This window comes from Scardinius erythrophthalmus (assembly GCF_964197995.2).
Source record: "Scardinius erythrophthalmus genome assembly, chromosome: 18".
In the NCBI taxonomy this organism is placed as follows: Eukaryota; Metazoa; Chordata; class Actinopteri; order Cypriniformes; family Leuciscidae; genus Scardinius; species Scardinius erythrophthalmus.
This window is the reverse complement of record NC_138238.1, coordinates 31,718,650-31,744,008: the sequence shown is the minus strand read 5'-3', so window position 1 is coordinate 31,744,008 and position 25,359 is coordinate 31,718,650. Positions and strand designations below refer to the sequence as shown.

The 25,359-nt window shown below is 37.9% G+C and overlaps 1 protein-coding gene across 2 annotated transcripts; it reads left to right on the top strand.

Moving 5' to 3' along the window:
* The first annotated feature begins 12,270 nt into the window (after positions 1 to 12,270).
* Positions 12,271 to 25,359, top strand: mki67 (marker of proliferation Ki-67). Of its 2 annotated transcripts, XM_081393310.1 has the most exons (17): positions 12,271 to 12,443; positions 12,938 to 13,050; positions 14,012 to 14,093; positions 14,330 to 14,445; positions 14,563 to 14,635; positions 16,693 to 16,734; positions 16,822 to 16,891; positions 17,031 to 17,771; positions 18,325 to 18,557; positions 18,642 to 19,146; positions 19,262 to 19,383; positions 19,539 to 19,713; positions 19,802 to 19,924; positions 20,018 to 21,021; positions 21,222 to 21,276; positions 21,437 to 23,848; positions 24,832 to 25,359. In XM_081393310.1, exons 2-17 carry the CDS (start codon positions 12,959 to 12,961, stop codon positions 24,924 to 24,926), a joined length of 5,940 nt encoding a protein of 1,979 aa, XP_081249436.1. In that variant the 5' UTR covers positions 12,271 to 12,443; positions 12,938 to 12,958; the 3' UTR covers positions 24,927 to 25,359. The 2 variants fall into 2 exon arrangements, with proteins under 2 accessions (XP_081249436.1, XP_081249437.1); XM_081393311.1 differs by lacking the exon at positions 16,693 to 16,734.

Sequence of the window (25,359 nt, the reverse complement as noted above, 5' to 3'; positions counted from 1 at the left end):
GAAAGTGGACAAGAGTGAAAAGGTGACAAATTAAACTAAATTGTTTAAATACGCACGTTTAATGTGTAGCCTATAATTCAAAAAAGGAAATCTTGAACAACAAATGAATAATGTACTTGATTGTGTGGTGCATATATCGTTTGTCTTGCTGCAACTAATTATTTGAAATGTTCTAGACATCAATGAACAAAAACAAAATGTTACCTGCAAAAAGGCACTAATGCAATAAGCTATTGATAGAATTATATTTGAATCTATTTGAATAATTTATGGTGAAACTAGAAATACATGGGAGATGCATCTTTGAATATCAACTTACACCACATTAAACAATGCATAGAAATGATATTGTAATTAAAAAGTGCATCATAGTTTAATTTTTCTCATTCACAAAATGGGCCATATATGCAAATGGGCAAAGAAGCGGTTTTAATGTGGACTCTTTACCTTTTTAGGAAGCTGGACTGTGATATTCGTATTCAGCTGCCACAGGTGTCAGATGTGCACTGTAAAATAGAGCTGAATGAGAACAACGAGGTAATTATGCTGTGGTATAACACTATAAGTTTGACTTTATCTTTTGTTTCCTTAAACTGTGTCTTTGCATATAAGAACACATGACATGCTGTTCATTTATTGTCCCTCTCTTGTTTAAGTTCATTTTGACCAATTTAAGCTCTGTGAACCCCACACGTATTAATGGACAAGTTCTCAATCTATCTGAACGGTTAAAGCATGGTGATCTCATCACTATCATTGATCATTCTTACAGGTGATTCTGATTTTTATTATAATTATGAAAAGAAAATGAAGTTTTTTTGTTCTGAGAATAATTTGTCTTGAAAATAATTTGTTTTCATCTTGTCATAATGTTAGGTTTGAGTGCTCACCTCCCAAGACACCGACAGCTGGAAAAGACAGAACAGTTCAGGTGTGTAGTTGATGTGAGTCTGTTTTGTTAATTTATCACTTATTTATTTTGTTAAATTTTTGGTTCTGTCATCCTGTAGGCTTTGCAAGACCAGCAGGAAAAAAGCACACCCGTTCATGCAGAGAAGAGGAAGTCAGAGCATTTGTTTGGTTAGTGATCATGAAATCTATTTTCTGTAATATTCGATACATTTATTTTTTGCAGCACGTTTAGCATACTGTAAGGTTTTTTTTTCTAGTTTTGCTAATTCTGCTATGAATATAATTACATATCCGTGATTGTCATGTGTGCTATATTTACAGACACTTGTTTAAAAGATGTGTCAAATTTACCACCATCTGTGGATCAATCTGTTGAGAATGAACCAGAAGCACCTCTTGCAAGACCTCAGGTTGATCATGAGGAAGCTCCCGCTGCAGATGTTAAAAGTAGCCCTAACCCGGTCACAACTCCAGAACTGGATTTTGAGGATCCTTGGTTCTTGCTAGATGAATATATTAATGGACCGGCTATCCCTGATAGGTCATTTCATGCAAGTCAGGAAGAGAAACCTGCTGATGATATGCCGTCTATAGGGTCCATCACCCCACCATTGACAGAGAAAGGTGTAACTCCGGTCTCCCAGAAGAAGAGAACACCCTTGAAAACGCCAGAGAAGTTCAGTGCTGGTGAGGTTGTCCAGCAAATTCTCTTAGAGCCTCAGTCTGAGGACAAAACTCCTAAATCCCCGAAAGGAAGGAGAAGTGTTGGATCACAGGATCAGAGCCTTGATCTCCAAATGCCTTTGGGCCAGCTTCAGACTACAGACCCAATAGGCAAGAAGACTGAAGTAAAAATGTCACGAAGAACATCCCCAAGATCAAATGCTGACAATAGGTCTGAAGTCCAAGGTGAGATCCACATGAGATTAAGGCTAAAATACGTAGTTATAGGATCAAAGGTGAGACCGAGTCTTTTTCTCCACATGAACACAACTATTTTTAACAACTTAGAAGAGATGCATAAGTAATCGCTCACTCAATCTCATTACTAAATGACAACATTTCGCCTCTGTCTATTAAACATTTGACAAAATCACAACAGAACATTCAAATCTGTGTTTGCGCTGCTGCTGAGAAAGCAGTTATGTGTATGAAACAGCTTCACAAACAGTATTTTCAACCACACAGTATCGTTGTTTCTGTGTAGCAAATATAAAAATGATCACAGAAGTACTGGGATGAAAGTTTATAGTTTGGATATAAACACTGATGTCTACGTAGCGATCATAAGAGCAGTTTACCTTTTGTAAAAAAACTTGGTGCTTCAAACAATGATTGTATCGATTACATTGTTATGCCTCTAGTTGGTGACAAGAGACTGTTTATAACATGAGCTTTGTCCCAATTCGGAGGCTGCATCCTCCAGAGAGGCTTTTAAAGTATGATTGCGTCACATTGGCACGACGAAGGCTGGATCCCAATTCAAAGGCTGCACCCTTCGAAGGCTGATTGCGTCACCGCGGAGTGACAAAGGCTACCCCGAGTCTAATGTGACTTCAAATGCGCCCTTCGTTTCTCGGGCAATTAAGGATACAACTGATGGACCCTTCACTTGCAAAACTTCTTGTAATATTTTCTGTTGTTTTAGGGCTCCAGGTGCGGACAGCTGAATTTATTAAAATGAGGGCTGACAACGACCATTTATTTACCGGCAACAGTAAATCGAACAGTGTGGCTTGGGGGTAAGGCCTATTTCCACTAGGCTCTCTTGTGTATTATTGCAAATAGTCCTCACCCTATACAAAGCCCACAACAATAAGACAACCAGGAGACAAGGCAATAGTCTTTCACTTTGTTGTTTTTTGTAGTGCTGTCATGCAAGGTATGTTTACAAATGTTTTTAACCAAACTTGAGGACTTTTGTATGCATGTCCTTTTGTGTCATATTTTGTAATGTTAAGATTGCACTTATGTTAAGATTGCGCCCATCATAATGTTTTTCATAATTGTTTTCTTTTTCTCTTGTTTTAGGACAGTTCTGGAGAAAATGGGCCTGTTTGGGAAGGCCACTACAAGAAAGGCCGGAAGAAAATGGCAGTACTTAAAAGAAAAATACAAAGTAAGCAAGTTGATTGGCACGTCTTTGCTTAAATTTATTGTGCTGTTGTTGTTTTTGTTAACAGGCATGGTTTATTTGCTCTGCCATAGGATTGCAAGTGTAAGAAAGTGAATGCTGAAACTTGGCCGTGGTTTGCCCTCATGGATGAGGTGTTGGGACAGAGGCATTCCACCAACTCCCCTATCCTACTTGACTCCTCCTCTGAGGACACATCAGGGCCAAGTTCAGCAGTGGATGACGAAGATGAGGAGGAGCCACGATCACCACCAGCCAAGAGAAAAAGAGGCCATGTCGATGAGCTGGTCAAGGTACTTAGGGAAGACATCAATTTTCAAGAGAGAGAGAATGGACCGACTATTTTCTCTTATTGAGAGAATGGTTAATAAATAAAATCGAAGTTAAAAATGGGTTCATTAATAATGTTCTAGATATAAATATTTTTAATATTCACTTATAATTTCTCAATGAAACAAAACAAAAAAAATATTTATGTTGTTTATTTTTGTGATGCAAGTTAAAAATGAAACTTGTATATAAGTTGTATACTGTGTCAAGTAGGACAAGGCCGAGAATGTGAGGGCACGAGGCCGGTGTTCTGAAATATTCAGAATTTTCTCCATTCTGTCGCCTGATGGAGTTTTGGTTCCTTGCCACTGTTGCCTTGGCTTTTGGCTTGCTTAGTTCGACATTTAATATTCAACAATGTGCCTTACTTCAGGTGGACGATGATGCAATTTTCTTCTAGAAACAAACTTTGTTGTATTATTTTCATGTTATCACTGTGAGGCTGCTTTGATACAATCTGTATTGACTTGACCATTCATTGTGTCTGAGATTTTCGGTGACACTGGGCAGAGCTTACATGAATATTCACGAGTTTCCTGTTTCGTGTTAAAGCGCCACTGAAAATATTAGTGCATGCTGCTCGGATCGCATCATCGCAGAAACTATTTTTCAGCTTTGAATAAAGTTAAGCTTCTTTTTTAATAATTGTTTATGTATGCTCGATAATTTTGACATTGGATCATGTGATATGATTTAATTACAGCCACTGATTTGCCAGTGACTTATCGTTATCGTATACGCTCTGAGCAATGAGCCAACAGCCATTGCGTTGGTTTGTTTTAATTATATTGGTTAATTCTTCTGTTTTGCTTTGATGGTCTTTAAAATAGTTTCGTTTGATGACTTGTATAAGTGTATCTGTAGTAGCATAGTAAAGTTTCAGTGGTGATTATTTTGTCATTCGCTGTTGCTTTCTCATTTGGTAACCTGCCATTGGAGGTGGAAATATATGTCCATCCTCAACTTACTGGATCCATACATCACAGACAGGGACACCTCTAGCAATTTTAGACAGAACACTTCTTGTGATGAGGATGTCAGTGTAGTGGCTCTCCTTGAGTCTATGATAACACCAATATATATATATATATATATATATATATATATATATATATATTAGGGGTGTGCAAAGCAGCCGGTATTTGTATCTGTATTTGTATTTGTATTTGTATTCGAGTAAAATTCAAAATAGTTGTAAAAATCCAGTTTTTTTGTGTTACACTTCTAATTTACGTTATAGTGCAAGTATTCTTTAATTATTTCCATTATAATTATTATGGATATGCAATATTGTTTGATGTTTTTCCATAAATCCAGCAATGAACATGTAACAAGGAACGTCATTGAAAAGAAAATAACATAACAGCCATTACCTACGTTAACGTTACTCTGTCAACAGCCTATTGTCTAAATTACCGAGCTAACAGAGCTACAAAATTTCAGTATTCGGTACCAATACCAGTGAAAATCCACGGTTCTCGGTACCAATTTCGGTACCAAAGCTTAATTTAGATTAAATTTACATATATTAAAGTGTGTATCATGGTTACAAAGATGGAAACTGTTGTATTAAAAACACTTTACAATAAGATTCCATTTGTTAGATAACATTAGATAAAATGACCTAACAATAAACAATAGTTATATACTGTCGCAATTATTCTCCTTGGGGTTAATTTAAAAATACATTTTTAAAATCAAAAGTTAACATTATTTCTGTTAACATTATTTAATGCACAATGAATGAAGTGAACAAACATGACCAATCAAGTGTTTGTATTAAATAACATTCACAAACATTAATTAATGTTGTACAAATATATTGTTCACTCAATGTGTTGATGTTAGATAACGCATTAAGTAGCCTAATGTTAATGAATGGTATCTTATTGTAGTGTTACCAAACTATACAGGAGATAAAACGTGTTTTATTTGACTTGACTGTACTTTTATATATATATACATATATTCATTTTTTTAAATTAACTTTCTGATTTGTCCCCCACAGATATCAGATGAGAGCACACAGTCCCTGACCCAAACCCAGGCCGACACCACACAGCCCGGATCTCCTGACTCCTCTAATGTGCCACCACTCTGCACACCTAAAACTTCTCGCCGTACTCTTGCTTCAAAGAGAAGGGCTGAGGCAGATCAGCCCTGTGTCCTGAACGGCATTAATAGCAAGCCAGATGAGGAAGAGCATTTTCTTTTAAGTTTAGCTGGGGCATTGAGGCACCTTCCTCCATGCAGTCAATCCGAGGTTAGAATTAAATTTCAACAGATTTTACATGATGCAGAATTTAACAATTAATAAAACAGTATCATGCGTACATAAACAAACATACAGACAGACATACAAAAATTCACTTTGGTGCCAAGCACCGAAGGTGCGTAAAACCCCAAGTGGACCTCTAGGTTGAAAAATTGTCAATGCAAGTGAATGGGAGAAAATAATTATTTTTTGGTCCCGTTTGAATTGTGCCATGAATGAGAACATATGTTGTCTGTGAATGTTACGAGTTTGAGAGTATATGGTATGATTCTTCGGGTAGCAGTTGTGGAAAAGACATAACGAGAAAGACTACATGTCGCCTATGTGACGTCACCCCATAAAGTTGACTTACCCGTGGTTTTCGCCAACCTCAACGATTTTGTCCTCTCCCTGAAAGAAGGCGGTGAAGTGCACCAAAGACACAGCCATGTTTAGCGGGATCCGTGAGCTAGTGTCCGTGTGCGAGTGGTGTTGACGTTTCAAACGCGTCGAAATCAGCGAAGAGTTGTAGTCCACAAAGTGCTCTCACACATAGTCTAACCGTATCAAACTTCTACCTGCTAAATTGTAGCATTCTTTACACGAAAAGTTATATAAAAAATTCACAGACAACATATGTTCACATTCATGGCAAAATTCAAACGGGACCAGAAAATAATTATTTTCTCCCATTCACTTGCATTGACGATTTTTCAACCTAGAGGTCCAGTGGGGTTAGCGGAAGGGGCGGGACTTACCAGCTCTATAGAAATCGTTGGCGTTCTTATTATTCTTCTTCTTCCGTTTCTTCTTCCTCTCTGGAAGTCTATGTCAGCCCATAGAACCCCTTGCGGGAAAGTTATGAAATTTGGCACACTGATAGAGGACAGTCTGAACTGTCACCATAGCAAATTTGGAGTCTCTAACTCAATCCCTCTAGCGCCTTCAACTGTCCAAATTTTCACTCATGTTTATGCTAATAACTTTTGAACCATAAGGGCTAGAAACAAAATTATTTTTTTCCTATGATTCCATGGCTCAAGTCGATTCTATTGCACCTTATGTCGTCATTTTCCGTCTTGAAAATATGTCCGTCATTTTGAATTCTCAGAAAACCCTACTTTTTCGAACTCCTCCTAGGTCATTGCTCTGATTTTCACGAAAATGTAGTTAGATCATCTTCAGACCATGCCAACAAAGTTATGGAATTCATGTCGATTCGTCAAACCGTTCTCGAATACCGTGCAAACTAATTTTAAGTAGCGCTTGCAAAAGCAAAAGTAAGGCTGTATCTTTGCAACGCTTTATCGACCATTTTGAATTTTGTACCAAAATGCTGTATTTTATGAACGCATGAAAGTATCGTTACGGAACTCGGAATGGGTCATCAATACGATGACCTGAAGTAGCCTGAGAAGTTTCGAATCAGCGCCACCTAGTGGTAAAATACATTTTTCAAATGTATAATTCTGGATGTGGTTGACTTATTTTCACGGGAGTCATCTCCTTAGGTTCCTGAATCCTTGCCGAGTCCAATGATACCAAACATGCCAGGTTTCGCCTTAAGATTTGGGTAGCGTTGTGATTTAGCGCTTAAAAAACATTTGCCAATATCTTCGAAACCGTTTGACCAATCGAGACGAAACCACCGTAGGAAGTTTTGAATCATGGGTCGTTGGCTAATCGCCAATACCTTAATGACAAAATATTAATAGTAAGTGGCAAGAAAATGCAAACAAAGTCAGTTGTGGGTCTTTCTTTATGTGTTTATAAAAATAAATGTCTATAACTCCAAAATGAAATGAGATATTTTCACCGAAGAAATGGTAGGATTGTGCCTCTTGTTGGCCCTATAATAGAACAAAACATGAAATTGCTATTGACTCAAAATACAGTATTGTGATAAAAAATGTTATACTTAACGAATGCATTGGTGTAACATTACGAAACTCAGTATGTGCCATCAGCACCATGCCCTGAAGGTACTCAAAAGATTTCGAGACAGCGTCACCTTGGCTTTTGGACAAAAGTTATAATGAAATTTCCAAAAATGCGAATACATTTGGAATAAATTAGCCTATTGCAATGAAATTGGTCTTAATAGATCTCTTGGGTCACGCCGAGAACATAGATACCAAGTTTGCCATATTTTGCCGTACTTCCTGTCTGCCATCTTTATTTTCGTTCAATTCCTACTTTTTCAAACTCATCCTAGAAGGTTTGTCCGATTTTCACCAAAATCGAATCATATCATCTCCAGACCATGCCGACAAAAAGTTATGGATTTCGTACCGTTTTTACCGTTTTGTTACCAAAATGACTTTGAAGCTGTATCTCTGCAATTCCTTAAAATATTGTTATAGTGTTGTTGTCACTTCACTCTAGTGATGTTACGTATGACACTGAAGCTTCGATGCGCGTATCACACAAGCGACACAATTTCTAGTGAGAGCCCCGTATCGGGGTGTGTATTGGTTTACTAGAGTCACGTGATCAATGACAAACGAAGCCTCACTTTCTGTCCAATCACGGGCGCGTTTCGCTTTGGGTGTCAGAAGGCTCCAGATTGTATTTAAGGAGTCATTGTTATCTCAGTCTGGTTGATGGGTTTGTGAGGAGAGTGCTGTACTTTGAACGTTAATCAATTACATTTAAATAAGCAAAATTCATTTTTCACTACTTAGGCTATTATTATTTTTTTGTTTTTGTGTCTTTTTGTTTTTGTAAAATCTTTGCACTTTTTGGTGATTTTAGGTCATTTGGTGTTGGTATTTGGGTTTTGGGTGGGATTAGGGGAGAGGGGATAGGGTGTAGGTGTTTGGTGAAGGGTTTGTATTTAGAGCAATGGCAACAGCCAAAAATAATAAAAATAATGAAAAACTTTTTCACCTTTCTGTCATTCCTACAGTTACATAAGCACTATCAGTAACAAGTGTCATAAGCACATTTAATAACAGATGATCCTATCAGACAATGTCCTTATTCATTGTGTGTGTGTGTGTGTGTGTGTGTGTGTGTGTGTGTGTGTGTGTGTGTGTGTGTGTGTGTGTGTGTGTGTGTGTGTGTGTGTGTGTGTGTGTGTGTGTGTGTGTGTGTGTGTGTGTGTGTGTGTGTGTGTGTGTGTGTGTGTGTGGAAAGAGAGAGAGAGAGAGTAGGCCTACATTAAATCTTATTGAATCAAAGCGTACATTATATTTTATTGTCACACAATATAATGGAAAAATTAATTTATTTAATGAACAAATCAAACACAAACATGTAAGGCTTTTATTTGTACACATAAAATATGGAGTGTGTTGTGGTTGCTTCATCTGCCAGAGCTTTTAACACAGGCTTCTGTTCTCGACACTCTCGAAGCTTTTAATCATTTCCTGGAACAGTCAGGGGAAAGCCTCAGTGATTCATGAGGCTTCATTTCCCCATCCCTTTTTATCCCCATCCCTGTCATCCCTACAGTAGTTTGCCACAAATATTGTCTGGACCAGGACTCTTATTTAACTTCTGTGAAAGAAGCTTCATCCTTAAAATCCAACTGACCAAATCTCAAATAAAAATTATTAAGAGCATTGGCAAGCTCACCATTTGAACTGAAACCATCCATGACAATATTAGCTCTATTCACTCTTCGCTGTATACCTACTAGTTTTCATACCGAACCAAGATGAAGCAAGATTCTTCTCAACTCTCTACTTTAATTTTATACCTTTGTTTAGCCTTTAGAATTTCCCCTTTAACCTCATTTTTTGCTGCTTCTCTTTCTAATGTCTCTCCTTGATTGTAAGACTAAGACAGCTTCTTCTTCTGTAGACTTAACTGCTTTAGACATCCAAGGTTTATTATTAGGTTAAACCTTAATATTTTTGGTAGTAGACTTGCCTGGTTAAATAAAGGTTAATATGGAATTGAATGTCTCAAAGCATAAAATGTTGTTAAGAGGTATCAGTTTAGGACCCAAGGAGCAGATGTTTGAAAGAGGACCCAGAGTCAGAATTATAATAAATTGAAGAAAAGTTTTACTGAAGATAGGTTGCAGTTTCATCAGCAGAAGGTCCAGGTCCTTCCAGGTCGCCGATCTGGGTTGCTGGGTGCCAACATGTCCAGAACAACAACTCAGTCTATCTCCAATAATGCCAGTGGTTCCTTAACTTGTAACCATGAAGACTAACACACACACCGACACACGGCTTCCTCAAGGTTGGATTTGGCCAGGCTCTAACTATAAACAGGAGAGTCTTCTCTAAACATCAATTTAATACATTCTTTCTCTCAAGGAGAAGCTACACTTTAGTCTAACTTGAAAGTAAGGCTTTAACAAAGAAATGGTCCCTTAAATTATTGGCTTCAATGACCCCTATATGTTTTAATACATGTTGAAGACCTTTCTCAAACACAAAACAAGTCCCTATTTCATTTCTGGAAGCCGGGCTAAATAAGCAAGCACTGTTACTGCATTCAAATATCAAATACAGACATTAAAGAATACATGAAAAGAACATTTCAGTAATCTATAACAAAGTAAAATCTCCAGAGATGTCATTCAACTCATTTGAAGGAAAAATATTGATGAATATCTTGATTATAATCACTCATTACGTATACATTGAAGCAGCAGTGGATTCCAATCTACCCCCTTCAATGTATTCAGGGCATCGGGAAGAGATAGATCTTGAGGGCACATCTATTCTGCTGTAGTCAATGATGCTCTTGATCCCCTTGCACATTCTCCGGGGATCATTGGTGAAAAAGTGACCCTGCATTTTCTGAGCATAATTAGCCTTTGCCCCCGACCTCTAGTTCCCTCTTGTCGCTCTCAATGCAAGTGCATCTCCTGTCCTCAATGCTAAGTCCCGTGCCTTCAGAAGACACTGCACCTCTCCATTCAGCCAGGGTTTCTGATCATGTAGTTCCCTGAGAGCCATGCTAGCATTAGCACTCGGGGGATGTACAATAAACACAACTGTAAACTCTTGAGGCAGGTAGTACGGTCAGTCGGCATTTCAGTGGCAAATATTCCACCGCTTGACTGCTTACCGGAGAGCAGTTCGTACACCAGCCTTTGTTTATGTAAACACAGATTCCTCCTCCGTGAGTAAGCTATATTTGTCAGTTGGTCATTATGACAAAATACATCCCTTCAGGATGGTATAAGATTCTGATCACTCAGTCTAGAGTTTTACAATAATGCCAGCATAATGTGTGCAACATAATGTCATTTCTTACATAGTCGGTTTAGTATTTGTTTATTGTCCATTATTTTAGAGTTTATCAGAATTCTTTGAACCTTTTTAAATTTAGATACAGTTCTTGGACATAATTTAAATATTTAAAAATACTAATTATTTAATTTATTGATTACTTATGTATCATATTTTAATGGAAATGAAATGAGCCACTGACTCATAAGTGAGGCAAAAGAAGTTAGAAACTATTATCCCTCACTCAGATAAAAGAAAAGAGCCTGTTACTCTTGTTAGTAACACAAAACCACTTATCCCTACATACTTAGTATTATATTGCTAATTACAAGAGCATTAACATTAACATTTATGCATTTGGTAGACGCTAGGTATACCATTATGCATTCCCTGAATCGAACCCAAGACTTTCGCGTTTCTAGTGTCATGCTGTGTTGGTTGACCTACACAGCAATAACCAATAGGCTACTGATGTTTGTTTTTTCTATATAATATTTTGAAATAATGTAACTTATTTTATCCGAATGTATCCACATTCCTTACTGTACAGGTAAGTGATTTATTTTGATATCTAATTTTGTATTTTTTTTTACTCATTTTGTACACAATATTACATTTTTTCTTGTTCTGCAATTAAAAATAAATAAAACGAAAAGAATGTAGGCCTACGTATTCGTTCAGTTAGAGTGGCCATCATTTTTGTAACAAGTTACAATTTTAGTGACCATAATTTTAATTTTGTGTGGTCATCATCATTCAGTGGTTAGTAGATTACTACCTGGTTTCACAGACAAGGCTTGAGTCTAGTCCCAGACTAAAATGCATGTTTGAGCTGTTTAAACTGGAAGCAACTTGTGCTGACATATAAGTGCCATTGTTTTGTCTCAAGATGCACACCAGTAATTTTTTTTTCTTCAAAGGCATGTTTATAAAAGCTACGTAAATGTCCTACTTTAACTAGGCCTACTCCTCGTTTACTCGAGGAATAGTAGTGTGCAACTGTGCATACTAAACTCGGCTCTTTGGTGCTGCCTGCAGTCCTCTTTTACATACTAGGGCGGATCGTGTCTAGTTTAAAAGAGCGGTTGCACATTTAACGTGATTTAATTGGCCACCTTTACTGTCGTGTTACGTCAACACGAAATCCTATTGGCTACGTCAAGTAGCAAGTATTACTACTGGCCAACCAAATGCCTTCGCGCGGTATTTTGAATAGTTTTCAAACATTGGTAGTTGTGCGCCTTATATTCCTCCGCAGATTGACAGGGAAACTAGTCCCTCACTTTTATAATGCATTATATGTTATACGAATCTCTGAATAAGGCTCCGATTAATTATTTTCATGCATTATGTGATATTGTGTTTATATATAGTAAATAACTCTTAGTTGTTTTATTGTATTTTATTTTGCGGAGGGATATATGCCGTCAAGTGAAGACGGCAACACGCGCTGACTGCCTCGATAGACAGTGTGTTAATGTTGGCGCTAGTAGTTTGTGCTAACGGCAGGAGCGACAAGGACAACTATCCGAATGCTGGATTAATCTGATTTTAATTATAAAATCAGGGCTGAACATCGATGGAATATACTTTGACATTTTGATTTACGGAACTTTAGGTAACGTTAACTTAAAGAGACGCTTCATTTCACGAATACAAAGGAACTGTTTAAACTGACACTATGCTAACGACAGATGCGTGAATCAAAATAAATCGATAACTTTATTTTCAGTGAATATGGCCACAAATAGTGTAAACAATATTTAATTCCACTCGGTCACTAAAACGAAGCCAAATGTGAATTTATACCTGTGCTTTTTTCCTGTTATGTAATGTTTTAAATGTCTTTGGCCATGTGCTGATCTTGTGTTTTCAACTGTCTTAAGTTATGTGAGTGTGAACTATATGTAGAGACTATACATTGATATGGAATATTCAGACTGGTTTCTTTGTATATAATATTTTTTTCTTTGTGTTGCATTTATTTTCGCTGATGATATTCGAGTTATGTTTTAGAAACTATTGTAAAATACGGCATTTACAGTACGTTGATGAAAATGTAGTCACTCAATTAATTATATTTTATTTTGTCTTTTGTGTTTGCTAAACAAGGTAAGTAACGTTAGTTTTAAAATGCCTTTGCTGGGGAAGATAGTCGTGATCAAAAGACATGGAGGAGGAGATGGGACTGAATTTCCCCTCACAGCGTCCTGTATGTTCGGAAGGTCAGTAACACATCTTATTACAATAATGGCTTAAGTTACATGATGGCTGTGAATATTTTCAACTATTTCATCTACTGCCAAGTTTTTATAGTGAGGCACGTGAAAAAACAAAATCAAAGGATAAAATCACCACTATAGCACATACACACTATGATTGAAAGTAAAATCGAAGTACATTTGTTTAAAAACTTTAACATTTGGTTTCAAAATATCTAAAATGGCGAGAGCCAAACATGTACAGTTCTTCTTTTGATGCCAGGCGGGCTTCATTGACGTCAAATTTGACGTAGAGATCTCTCCAACCAATCAGAATGCGTTATTACTTAACGGCATGAAGTACATGTAATCGTGCTCATTTCATAGATCATGCATGTAACTGGTTATAACCTTTGTGTTTTAGTATATTTACAGTTATGTTTGGCAAAATATTCACTTATCTAAGTTTTGTCTGTTGGTGATAGTGGTTTATGAAAGTGGACAAGAGGGAATGTTGACAAATGAAACAAAGTTGTTAAAATATACAGGTTTAATGTGTATAATAAAAAAAAAGGAAATCTTGAATAACAAATTAATAATGTACTTGAATGTGTGGTGCATATATGGTTTGTCATGCTGTAACTTTTTTTTTAATTTGATATGTTCTAGACATCAATGAACAAAAACAATGTTGCCTGCAAAAACTAAGGCACTAATGCAAGAAGCTATTGCTAGAATATTTCAATCTATTTTAATAACTTATGGTGAAACTAGAAATAACCAATAAATGGAAGATAGATTCATGGATCTTTGAATATCAACTTAGACCACATGCAAACAATGTTGAAATTATATTTTAATTATAAATTTGTTTGAAAATTAAATAACGTTGATTTTTGCATCATAGTTCAATATTTCTCATTCACCAAAAATTAAAATTAGCTGTTTTAAAAGACGTTTTAATGTGGACTCTTTACCTTTTTAGGAAGCTGGACTGTGATATTCGTATTCAGCTGCCGCAGGTGTCTAAAGAGCACTGTAAAATAGAGCTCAATGAGAACAAGGAGGTAATTTTATTTTGATATATTACACTATGACCCTAGTTTCAAAGACAAGGTTTAAGTTAGTCCCAGACTAAAATGCATGTTTAAGCTGTTTTAACTTAAAGCAACTTGCACTGGCATATCTTAAATATGTCAGTTTCATTGTTTTGTCTCAAGATGCTCACCAGTAATGTTTTTTTCTATGGCACATTCATAAAAGGTACTTAAATGTTTAATTTATTGTCTCTTTCTTGTTTAAGCTCATTTTGACCAATTTAAGCTCTGTGAACCCCACACGTATTAATGGACAAGTGATTAATCAGTCTGAACGTTTAAAGCATGGTGATCTCATCACAATCATTGATCGTTCTTTCAGGTGAGTCTGATTTTTATTATAATTATTTTGAAAAAAAAACCATCACATTTTTCTTTCTTTCTTTCTTTTTTCTGGGATTAATTTGTTTTGTGTGGTTTCATATTGTCATAATGCTAGGTTTGAGTACCCACCTCCAAAGACACCGAAGAAGAAGAGACTGTCCACGGTTGGAAAAGACAAAACAGTTCAGGTATGTAGTTGAAATGACTCTTCAGGGTTTTTCCTGGGTCAAAATTGGTCTTCGGTGGTGGCCAAAAGACACTCATCCTTTCTTGCCATATTTTTTTCCCCCCACTTTATTTCATAGCTTTGTAGGATCAGGGCTTGACATTAAGCCTTTTCATGTGCTTGTCCTTTGGAAAAGTAAATCTGTCATTCACTTGTCAGAGTAAAAAAGTTGCTTGTCCGGAATTTTTGTGTGTGTGTGCTGTAAATATAATTTATTCTAAAGAAATATTCTCATCTGTGTTCAATCAGCTCTGATATATTTAAATCTGCATATTGTCATATCTGCACCTTTAAAGAGCATTCTCCCCCCCCCCCCCCCTAATCTTATTAAATGTAGGCCTATGCTTCATCTTTCGTTTTAAACCGTTTTAGAAACCGTAAAATTGTAATGGTATCGGTACCGACTATAGGGCCCTATAAAATCCGTTTTATTTTTTCCCAAATTCCGTTTAATTTTTTCCCAAATTCTGTTTTTTCCGTTTTAATTTTTGCAAATTCCGTTTTTTTCCTTTTTAATTTTTGGGAATTCAGGTTTTTTTTTACCCTTTACTGTTATTTTAGTCGTAAAAAGAGTGTTTTTAATGTTAATGATTAAAATGTACACAAATAAAATAAGAATGACCCTAAATTTATTGAGGTAACAAACAAAATTCTCATTTTAAGAGGTGTCAAATGTGGTTTGGTTTGTTTACATTAGTGAATGTATTAGGCTAACTAACATGAACCAGGAGCAATACATTTGTTACTGTATTTATTAATCTTTGTTAATCTTAAGTTAACCCTAACCCTGTATTTTTATTATGTTACTTCACACAGTGCATTAAGCTAACTAATGTTAACAAATACAACTTTTCATTTAAATAATGTAGGCTACTAAATGGGGAAATTAACATTAATAAAGATTAATAAATGCTGTAGAAGTCCAGTTTATTAATAGTTAATGTTAACTGATCTAGTTAACTAGAGTTTAATAAATGTAACCTTATTGTAAAGTGTTACCGATTTTGTTATACACCGAACTGATTCAGTGTTGGACAGATCAGTTGTTTTAACCATTCATTAAAGTGAATCGGTTCAAAGGAGTCATTAGTTCGTGAATCGGACGTATCATTAGCAGACTTGTACGCGTTGTGTGATTATCCCGGCAGTTAGGACATCGCACAAGATTTGTCAACACAAAGTTGTTGGTGTTGTGAGACAGATGATAGATATTTTTTTTGTTACCGTAAAACTTCAAATAATAGCCGAGTCCCAAATTAGAGGCCTGTCTCTTTTAAACGCCTGGTGTGACGACAGGTTTGGGTAAATAAAGGCCGGTCTCAAATAGAGGCCTGGTCTGTTTTTTATTATCGGGTTGTATTTGATCTTCTAAAACCAGTCAGATCGTCTGTTCTATGTTTTGATTAGATTTCACGTGACAGACGAAACCGTTCATGAACGACTCATCACTATTCGCGCGCGTGTGTGTGTGAGGGAAAAAGAGGAGATAATATTTCATTAACTTCGGGATGTTATCCTTACTTATGGAAGTGAGGATCACCTTATCCATTGTTTCAAAGAGGGAGAGCCGTGCGCATCTGGGCGGGAGCTGTTAGTGCAAGCAGGCAGAGTTAGCGGAGGCTGGAGAGGGAGAAGTGGAGGAGAGCGACGTGGAGGAGGAATTCGCCAATGAACTTGTAATTGAGGATCGCGGGGATGATGATAGTGATGAATAGAGTAATTTTTTTTATCACATGATTGCAGTTGTTTTACAGGGTAGCCTTCATTCTTTCTTGTTGATGTGTTTCGGGCAACAAGTTCATATGCTCGATAGCGGTAACTTGTGTTCTGCCCATTGCTGTCACATCGTTTCGTTTTTTTTTTTTTTTTATGCTGCCAATAGCCAAAGACATTTCTTACATTAAATGTTTTTGTTAAACACATTTGAATTAATTATCAATATAACATAATATAATGTGGTAACCTCCTACTGTCATGCTTGAACATCTCAACACTAAATTAAAGGCCTGTCTCTTATAGACGCCTGTCTCAAATACAAGCCGGTGCAGTTCGGCGATTTGGGTAAATAGAAGCCCGGGCTATTATTTGAAGTTTTACGGTAATTTATAATTTATTTCTTTGTTAAATTTTGATTTTGTCATCCTGTAGACTTTGCAAGACCAGCAGGAAAAAAGCACACCCGTTCATGCAGAGAAGAGGAAGTCAGAGCATTCGTTTGGTTAGTGATCATGAAATTTATTTTCTATGATATTCTCTGAAGTTCTTTGTTTGCTGAAGTTGTTTTTCCCCCAGTCTTGCTAATTCTGCTAGAATATAATTTCATATCTGTGATTGTCTTGTGTGCTATATTTTTACAGACACTTGTTTAAAAGATGGGTCAAATTTACCGCCATCTGTGGAACAATCTGTTGAGAATGAACCAGAAGATGGCAAAATTAAAAGGGACAGTATGTCACCTTTTTGTGAGCTCTACCAAATGGTCAAACAGGACCTTGTTGCTAAATCACCATGGAAATCTGAGCTACCAAAAACACCTCTTGCAAGACCTCAGGTTGATCATGAGGAAGCTCCCGCTGCAGATGTTAAAAGTAGCCCTAAACCGGTCACAACTCCATCTACCAAGAAGCGAAGATCCTTGAAATCCAGTTCTGAAGATATGACTGGACCAGCTATCCCTCAGAGCTCATTTAATGCAAATCAGGAAGAGAAACCTGCTGATGATATGCCGTCTGAAGGGTCCATCACCCCCTCATTGACAGAGAAAGGTGTAACTCCGGTCTCCCAGAAGAAGAGAACACCATTGAAAACGCCTCAGAAGTTAAGTGCTGGTGAGGTTGTCCAGCAAATTCTCTTAGAGCCTCAGTCTGAAGAGAAAACTCCTAAATCCCCGAAAGGAAGGAGAAGTGTTGGATCACAGGATCAGAGCCTTGATCTCCAAATGCCTCTGGGCCAGCCTCAGACTCCAGGCCCAATAGGTAAGAACACTGAAGTGAAAATGTCACCAAGAACATCCCCAAGATCAAATGCTGGCAAAAGGTTTCAAGTCCAAGGTGGTCCACATGAGATTAAGGCTACAACATCAAGTTCTAAGAACAAAGGTAAGACCGTAAACACTGATGTCTATGGTAGCGATCATAAAAGAGCAAATCACCTTTTAAAAATAACTTGGTGCATCAAATAACGATTGTATCAATTACATTGTTATGCCACTAGGTGGCGACAGGTGACTGTTTAAAACATTTATTTGCCTTTGAATCATTCAGTCAAGAGGTTCATTCAAAAACGCTGATCCATCCAGTAATGAAACAAGTGAAGTATTTATGAGTGAGCCATTGAATCTTTCATTCAAACTGATTTAAAATAAAAAAGTAAAATTCATTCAAATTAATAAAACATTTTAAATAGACTGCAGCAATTACATTTTGTCAGAACCTCTGGTAAATTACATGTTATTTTTAGTTGTCTGTTCAGAATAGTGGGAGAAACGTGATCTCTGTTTGAAACAAAATAATCTTGATTCTCATTTTATCCAGTATCGTGCAGCTCTACTTATTGTTTTCTTGGCATGTACACCATTTGTCAATTAGGTAAATGTTGCAAACATATGCCGTTATTTAAAAATATTTCACCATAATTTTGTTGGTCCTGCAGATGGTACTTCAATTAGTGAGTTGTGTGGGGGAAACCAATCTCAAACCGAAGTAACGGTTCCAAAAGCAAAGAGAAAGCGAGTGTCCTTTGGTGGACAGTTGACCCCAGAGCTATTTGACAAACGTCTGCCCCCGAATTCCCCCCTCCGCCGTGGGGCAACTCCACGATACAGTTTGGGACCTTCCCAGAAACCTCAATCTCTCCTACGACGAGCATCCACCATTGGTCTTTTGGTAATACTTAAAACCAATTTGTAAGGACAGTAACATTTATCTATTGAAAACTTTCAAAGGTTTTTAATGTTTCTTTATTTTCAGGCTCTTCGACTTGAAGAAACTGTTCCAGATGTTCAAAATAGTTCTCTGAAGAAAGCTTCACCCAAACGTGCTGCGAAGATTCCATCACCTGCCAAAAAGTCACCGAGTACCAAGGCTAAAACTCCATCACCAAAACATCAAAAGTCACCATCTGCTCCATCCAAGGTACCTGCCACACCCAAGACACCTGCATCTGCTAGAAGAGCATCAACTTCAGCTGTTGAGGCTGCCAGTGACATGTCTTTAACGGAGACACCCAGGGTGCAGGGGAGGTTTTCAGTCTCTCGCATCAGTACTCCATCGCCTGTCCAGGACCAGGAGGAGAAGTCTGAAGTACAGTCAACCGTTGTAGAAGACATGCCTCAGAAGTGCGAAACACCAAAGATACCCTTAAGGAGGAAGAGCATGAAGTCTTCTGCAAGAAAAACTCCTAAGAGTGCAATTAAAAGTGCACTTGATGTAATTCGTTCAAGACGTAGTGGAGCGTCACGGGCTAATCTAAAAGGTGAAAGATTTAATCTGGTTATATTCATGTTGTCCTGTTTTGAAGGTTTAATCTTTAATTGATTTAGATGGTTTAAATAAATATTTAAAATGTATGTTTGTTTCTCTGTTTTAAGTGTTGACCTCTTGGGCTGATATTGTGAAGTTTGGTCAGATCAAACCTCAAACAGAAGTTACAACTAAGAAAAAACCCACAAAGAGCAATGTAGTCAAAAGAAATGTGGTACCAAAACCCAAGGTAAAATGCGAAATATTCTTATCAGTCTCAAATGTTTCCCATAAGTTTTTTTTTTTGTTCTGATTCATTTTTCTCATTTCTGTTGATGGGTTTTATCTCATTGAATGGCTGATTAATCTGACTTAATTACAAATTACATTTAATTACCTATGCAGACACCTGCACAGAGGTTGAAGGATGATATCAGCACTGGGCATGCAGCATCTCCAGTCACCATTGTTGTTGGCAAAGCCCATGTGAGGACTAACCAGTCTTTTGGTGCTGCACCTAAAATAGTCACCAACATGGCACTATTCAAAAAGGACATGAAAATGGACGAGGACTTTACAGGTTTGTTCAGTATTGAAGAAAACGTATATGCATGCATGTAATAAATGTTCTGTGAAATTGTTAGTTCAAATTCTAAATGTTTTGTTAGGTGTTGCAGACATTTTCAAAACGCCAGCCAACAGCAGGTCTAAGAATATTGTTCCCATAAATAATGAATGTCCCGATATGCTTTTGGATGAGATTTCAGTCATGAGAACACCAGAAGAATTGGGTTAGTGTTTTGGACTTGTCACAAGTTAGTTATCTACTGTGTAATGTTTTGATATCATTGATTTCATGCCCTTGTTTTTCACTGCCCACACAGGAGAAATGATTGTCTCTCCAATAAGTGTGATCTCCACTGCCAAATGTGGACAGTACAACAATGAAGCAGTAACACGACTTCTTTTGGACAACCAGGATGGTAGTTTATTCGAAGATGAAGGTCTTTCTCAACTCACTGACAACTCAAATGAGGCAAGTGGCCATGACATCATTCCAGATCAAGAGATGTCCCCCAGTGACCAAACAGAAGAAGAGGCTGCCCCTGAAATGGTAGTCAAAACCCCAAAACAGAAAGCAGCACCATCCTTGTGCCTCACTGGAGTAAAGCGACTCATGAAGACACCCAAACAGAGGGCTGAACCAATTGAAGACTTGAGAGGAAAGCTGCTCAAGACCCCCAAGGAATATAAATCTCCCCAGGAAGAAAGTCTGGAAGGCATTAAGGAACTCCTAAAGACTCCCAAATACAGGGGAGCTCCAGTAGAAGACATGGTTGGAGTGAAAAGAGTGATGCAGACCCCAAAAGAAAAAAACAACCCTGTACTGTGCGCAGCTGGTCTTAAGAGGCTTATGAAAACTCCCATAGAAAAGTCTGAGCAACATGAAGAACTCGCAGGTTTGAAAGAATTGATGAAAACACCAAAATTAAAGGGAGACCTGGAGGAGAATCAGTTTGGGCTGAAAAGGTTGGTGAAGACACCTAAACAGAAGAGAAATCAAATTGAAGAGGTCCTAACTGTTGTTAAAGAACTGATGAAGACCCCCAAACACAAAGAACCAGTTGAAGATCAAGTGGGTATTCAAAGGCTGATGCAGACTCCCAAAGAGAAGGATGAACCTGTAGAGAACTTGGCTGGTGTAAAGCAGTTAACACAGACCCCTGATCAAAAAGGAGAACCTTTCAGCAATCAGTTAGTAATCGGTAAACTGATGATGACCCCTCAAAATGGAGTGATGTCAGAGGAAGTTATCACTGGCTTTAAAGAACTTGAGCCAGAAAAAAACACCCTGACCACAGAAAATGGTGTGACTGAGCCTGCTGAGGTAAACGGTTAGGTTATTCCTGTTAAACATGCATGTCATGTCTATGCAGTAAATAATTTAGTTGATTTCAATGGAACTTTTTGCCACACTGCTGGCTTGCAGTGTATATATGTAAACGTTATTCAGATAGATGGTACAGTCATTCTGTAATCTAGGTTTGTCAAATATAATTAATTGATCTTCATATATTTAATGTTTAGATTCAAGAGCCTCTTCTAGCAGTGGAAAGTGGTTCTTTATTCGTGCCAGCTAAAGGTGAGTTAAAATTGGGAAATGCACGTATGTTCTCTACTTTGTTGTTCTCAGTCCTAAAATTTGGGAAATTATGTATGTTTTGTTTAATCTTAAACAGTAGGTACACAACGTTAACTACTTGGATTGAGCTAAACTTTTGCTGTCATGACTTATCCCATAGATTTTGATGAGGAATGCGACAAAGAAAATGTCTGTCCAGTTGAAACCATGGAGACTGAAGTGGATTCCCAGTGCACCACTGAAGTCATTGATTCTATTCACAGTGATGTAGAGACTGATGCTGTAATCCCCCAGGAAACGCATCTTAACCAGATTGAAGAGGAGTCCGTTTCAGTTGAGGCTATTGATGTCTGTTTTTCTGGGACTGATGAGAAAAATGAAGAGCAGTCTGAAGAATCTGTTTGTACCTCTGAAAATAGCAGCGCAACCGTTAAAGCTACCCTAACTTCATCCACTGCTGAGGAAGAGGAAGGAGAGATAATCAAGTCTTCAGTTGCCAACAAAATTCAGCGTGGCAGTCGAGGCAGAGTGCCACAGAAATCCAAAAATGCTAACAATGACAAGGTCAAACCTCCTGCTGTGCTGTCAATAACTGAAGAGAAAAATATAAATGGTCCACTTCCCTCTAGCCCTGCCAGGGGAAGGAGAGGCAAGAAGCTTCTCGAAGTTCCAGAAGTCACTGCCAGCCCAGTCAGAAAATCTGCCCGTGGTAGAATACCCAAGCACCACTTTGTGGGTGAAGAGGAAAAGAACACTGAGGCTTCCCAAGTTCCTGTAGACTCCATGAAAACTGAGAGACCAGACTGCCTACCTGTAGTTACCAAAACCAGGAGAGGAAGAAAAGCTAAACAAGATGATGTTGCAGTTGAGCTCATTGATGATATAAATGCTGGTGACCCACAGTGTCCTGATGCACCTGCAAATGAAGAGCTTGTCCAAGCCCCTGTTGTAAAACCTGGGAAGAGAAAGAAAATGGTTAAAGCGGGAAGCCATCCTTCAGAAGAACTTGAACAGAAAACACCTGAAATTGTTTGTGAGGTAGATGCTGTTGCACCAGGTGGTGTCAAATTGTTGGCTTCACCAGTTACTGAGACTGTCTCTGCAACTAGATCTAGGAGAGGGAGGCCACCAAAGAAGGAACACTTGAAAACTGAGCCAACCCCTACTTTGGAAAATGAAATAACCAGCACTCATGCTGCCGTAGTGGCTGAGAAGCCACTGCCACCTGTAGCAAAGTCAGGGCGAGGAAGGAAGGCTAAAAAAGAAATTGTCAAGGAGCAACTCTTGGATCATGATGATGCCATGGTTGTTTCTCAAACTGCGGCAGAGATGTATGTTGAACAAGATAAGCCTGAAGCACCTGTGATCAAGTCTGGCAGAGGACGAAAGACCAAACAGCAGAAACCACAGATGGCTGAAGAGGTTGTTGACCAACCAGCTGTAGATGCCAGCACACTTTTACCAGTGACCGAGGAACACACTGAAACAGTGGTGAAATCTGTGAGGGGAAGTAGGAAGACAAAGCAGTCAAAGGTGACAGAATCAGATGAGACTGAGGAGAACATTGTCAGCCTTGTTGAACAAGCAGAGACCCCTGTTGTGAAATCTGGACGTAAGAGGCCAGTTATTGCAAAGGAAACAGAAGTGGAGGCAGAAGTTTCTGTCAAAAGAGGTCGCCGTGCTGTTGCAAACCCTGCACCACCAGCTGCTGTGGTTTTCAGCCGTGGACGTAAAGCAGTTGCCAAGGCAGAGTCAGAGGTTACTGAGGATGTAGCTTCATCAGAAGAGCCAGCTAAACCTGTCAAACATACCAGGCGAGCAGCAAAAGTACCTGAATCAAAGAGAGAAGAAAATTCCATGACACAGGCAGGTTCTGAATTGGTTGCTGCTGAGAATACAGCAATTGTGGCACTGGAGAAGGTGGGAAGAGGAAGCCGTGGCAGAAAACAGAAGGATTCAACTAAAGACATCCCTAACAACCCAGTCAATGAATCTTCTAAAGCCAAGGAAGCTAGTGAAATTAAACCCTCAAAAACAGTTAACTGGAATCCTGATTTGGTGGTCTCTAAAGACATTGAACCTACTTCAGATGTAGAACAACAGCTGAAAAAATCCAAAAGGTTAGGCAAAATACCAGCTGAGACATCCTCCATATCAAATCAGTCAACTGATCTGCCACCCAGAGGCCGCAGAGGAGCCAAAAAAGAGGAACATCCTGTTGAAGAAGTTCAGATAAAAATCAAGCCATTGAGGGGAGGAAAGGTAGTGGGCTCTGCTGCACCTAAATCAGATCTCAGTGATAGTAAGGCATCAAATCCCCCCAAAAGGAAAAGGAATGATTTGCTGGAGGTAATTGACGAGTCGTCAAATAAGGAACCTTTGCCTAAGAAAAGAGGAAGAGTAGCCGTCAGCGCTAAAGTTCCAGCTGAGGTCTCCAGCAAAGAGAAAATGCCTGATACTGAACCAGAAAAGGCTGAGGTTAATCCCAAGAAGTCTGGTAATAGAGCTGTAAGAGGGCAGAAAAAGACAGCCCAGGAACCAGATCCAGCACCTGCTCCGGAGTCTGTTTCAGGTACGCAGTCTAGAAATGCTGTCTCCAGTGTATTCCAGAATACAAGAGAACTTTACCTTGGGGTCTAGTAAGACGGGTGTTAAGTCAACCTGATTGTGCATCTTGTGACTGTAAAATAGTTTTTTTTTTTTTTAGGATGTAGCGTTCATATCTTTCAGTGAATTCTATTTATCACCTCAGTCCTTATCCCAATTTGGACAGGACTAGTCGTCATGGAGGACGTTAGAGTAATTCGTGTTTCACAGGTGTACTTTGTGATTTTAATCCTGTATGAATCTGCTATGTCTGTATTTTTCTCATAAAACCTTAGTAAAACTTCCAGGGCAAATTACCTAAGTTTTTTCGGCAAACCCAACAGTCCTCTGGGAAATCTAATCCTGTTCAAATGTCTGTGATTTCCAATATTGTATTATGCTAACACTTGAGCTACCTTTTGCACTTCAATCTTTCACAGACTTTCATTTCAATAGGGATGCTGCCCAAAAAAAGAACTTTTATATATATATATATCTGTGTGAGATATATATATATATATCTCACACAGCAGATGATCTTCTGTAAAACCCACGGCTAGAAAACACTCCCACTTCTGTAATTAACATGGAGATGTTAGTACTGTTAAATCGTTACATGAAATCAGACATTGAGTAATAATAATTTGAACTCAAACATCTTTTAAAATCTAGTGCCTTCTGAATAGGGCTTTGTGTCAAAAAGACATAAGCATTGGACCCACTAGCATCAAATAAAGTACAAAATATTTTGCCTGTTTGATCTCACAATAAATATTTATATTTAGCTTTGTGGCATGTAAGGCCACAAAAGCTGATGGGCTTGACAAGTGTCCTGTGTGTGTATATACTGTTTAGACCTGTTTTATGTACATTCAGTACATGTTATAATTGGGCTTTCTGTTTTGAATTTGTTGTGCTATATCATTTATTCACGTTTTGAGAGTTAAGTTAACATTTGTTTTCTCACAGGGACCACCACTCGAAGAGGAAGAAATGTTAAAAAAGTAGAGGAAGTGGACATCTCTACTGAGGCAGCTCCCGTCAGGCGTACCAGGAGGAAGTAAAGCACTGATCCCACAGAGTGGTCTTAATCTTCAAGTCTCTGAAAAAAAAAAAGTTTTAGTTTTATATATTTGTACTATTTCATTATGATATTTTTCTATACATTTCTGTGTAATTTTAGCTGCTTTTATTTTTTAGGGAAAAGTGTTTGTGTACACTTATCGAATGTTTTAATTCAAGAAAATGTTTAAAGACCATTCCTACAGTTTAAAGGATGAACTTCCCTCCAAAACATTTATCTTCTATATCCCTTTGTGTTCTTTAATTTGTGTTTTGTTTTTTACTTTTAGAAATGTATTAAAAGAATAAAATAAGCGAGGCGTTACAAAACTTGGCTTAAGCTGTCACAATTTGCATGTAATGTGGTTTAGTGGTATGACATGTTTGATGTGACATGCTTTTAAAGTTTTCATTAAAAAGATATTTGTAACCTCA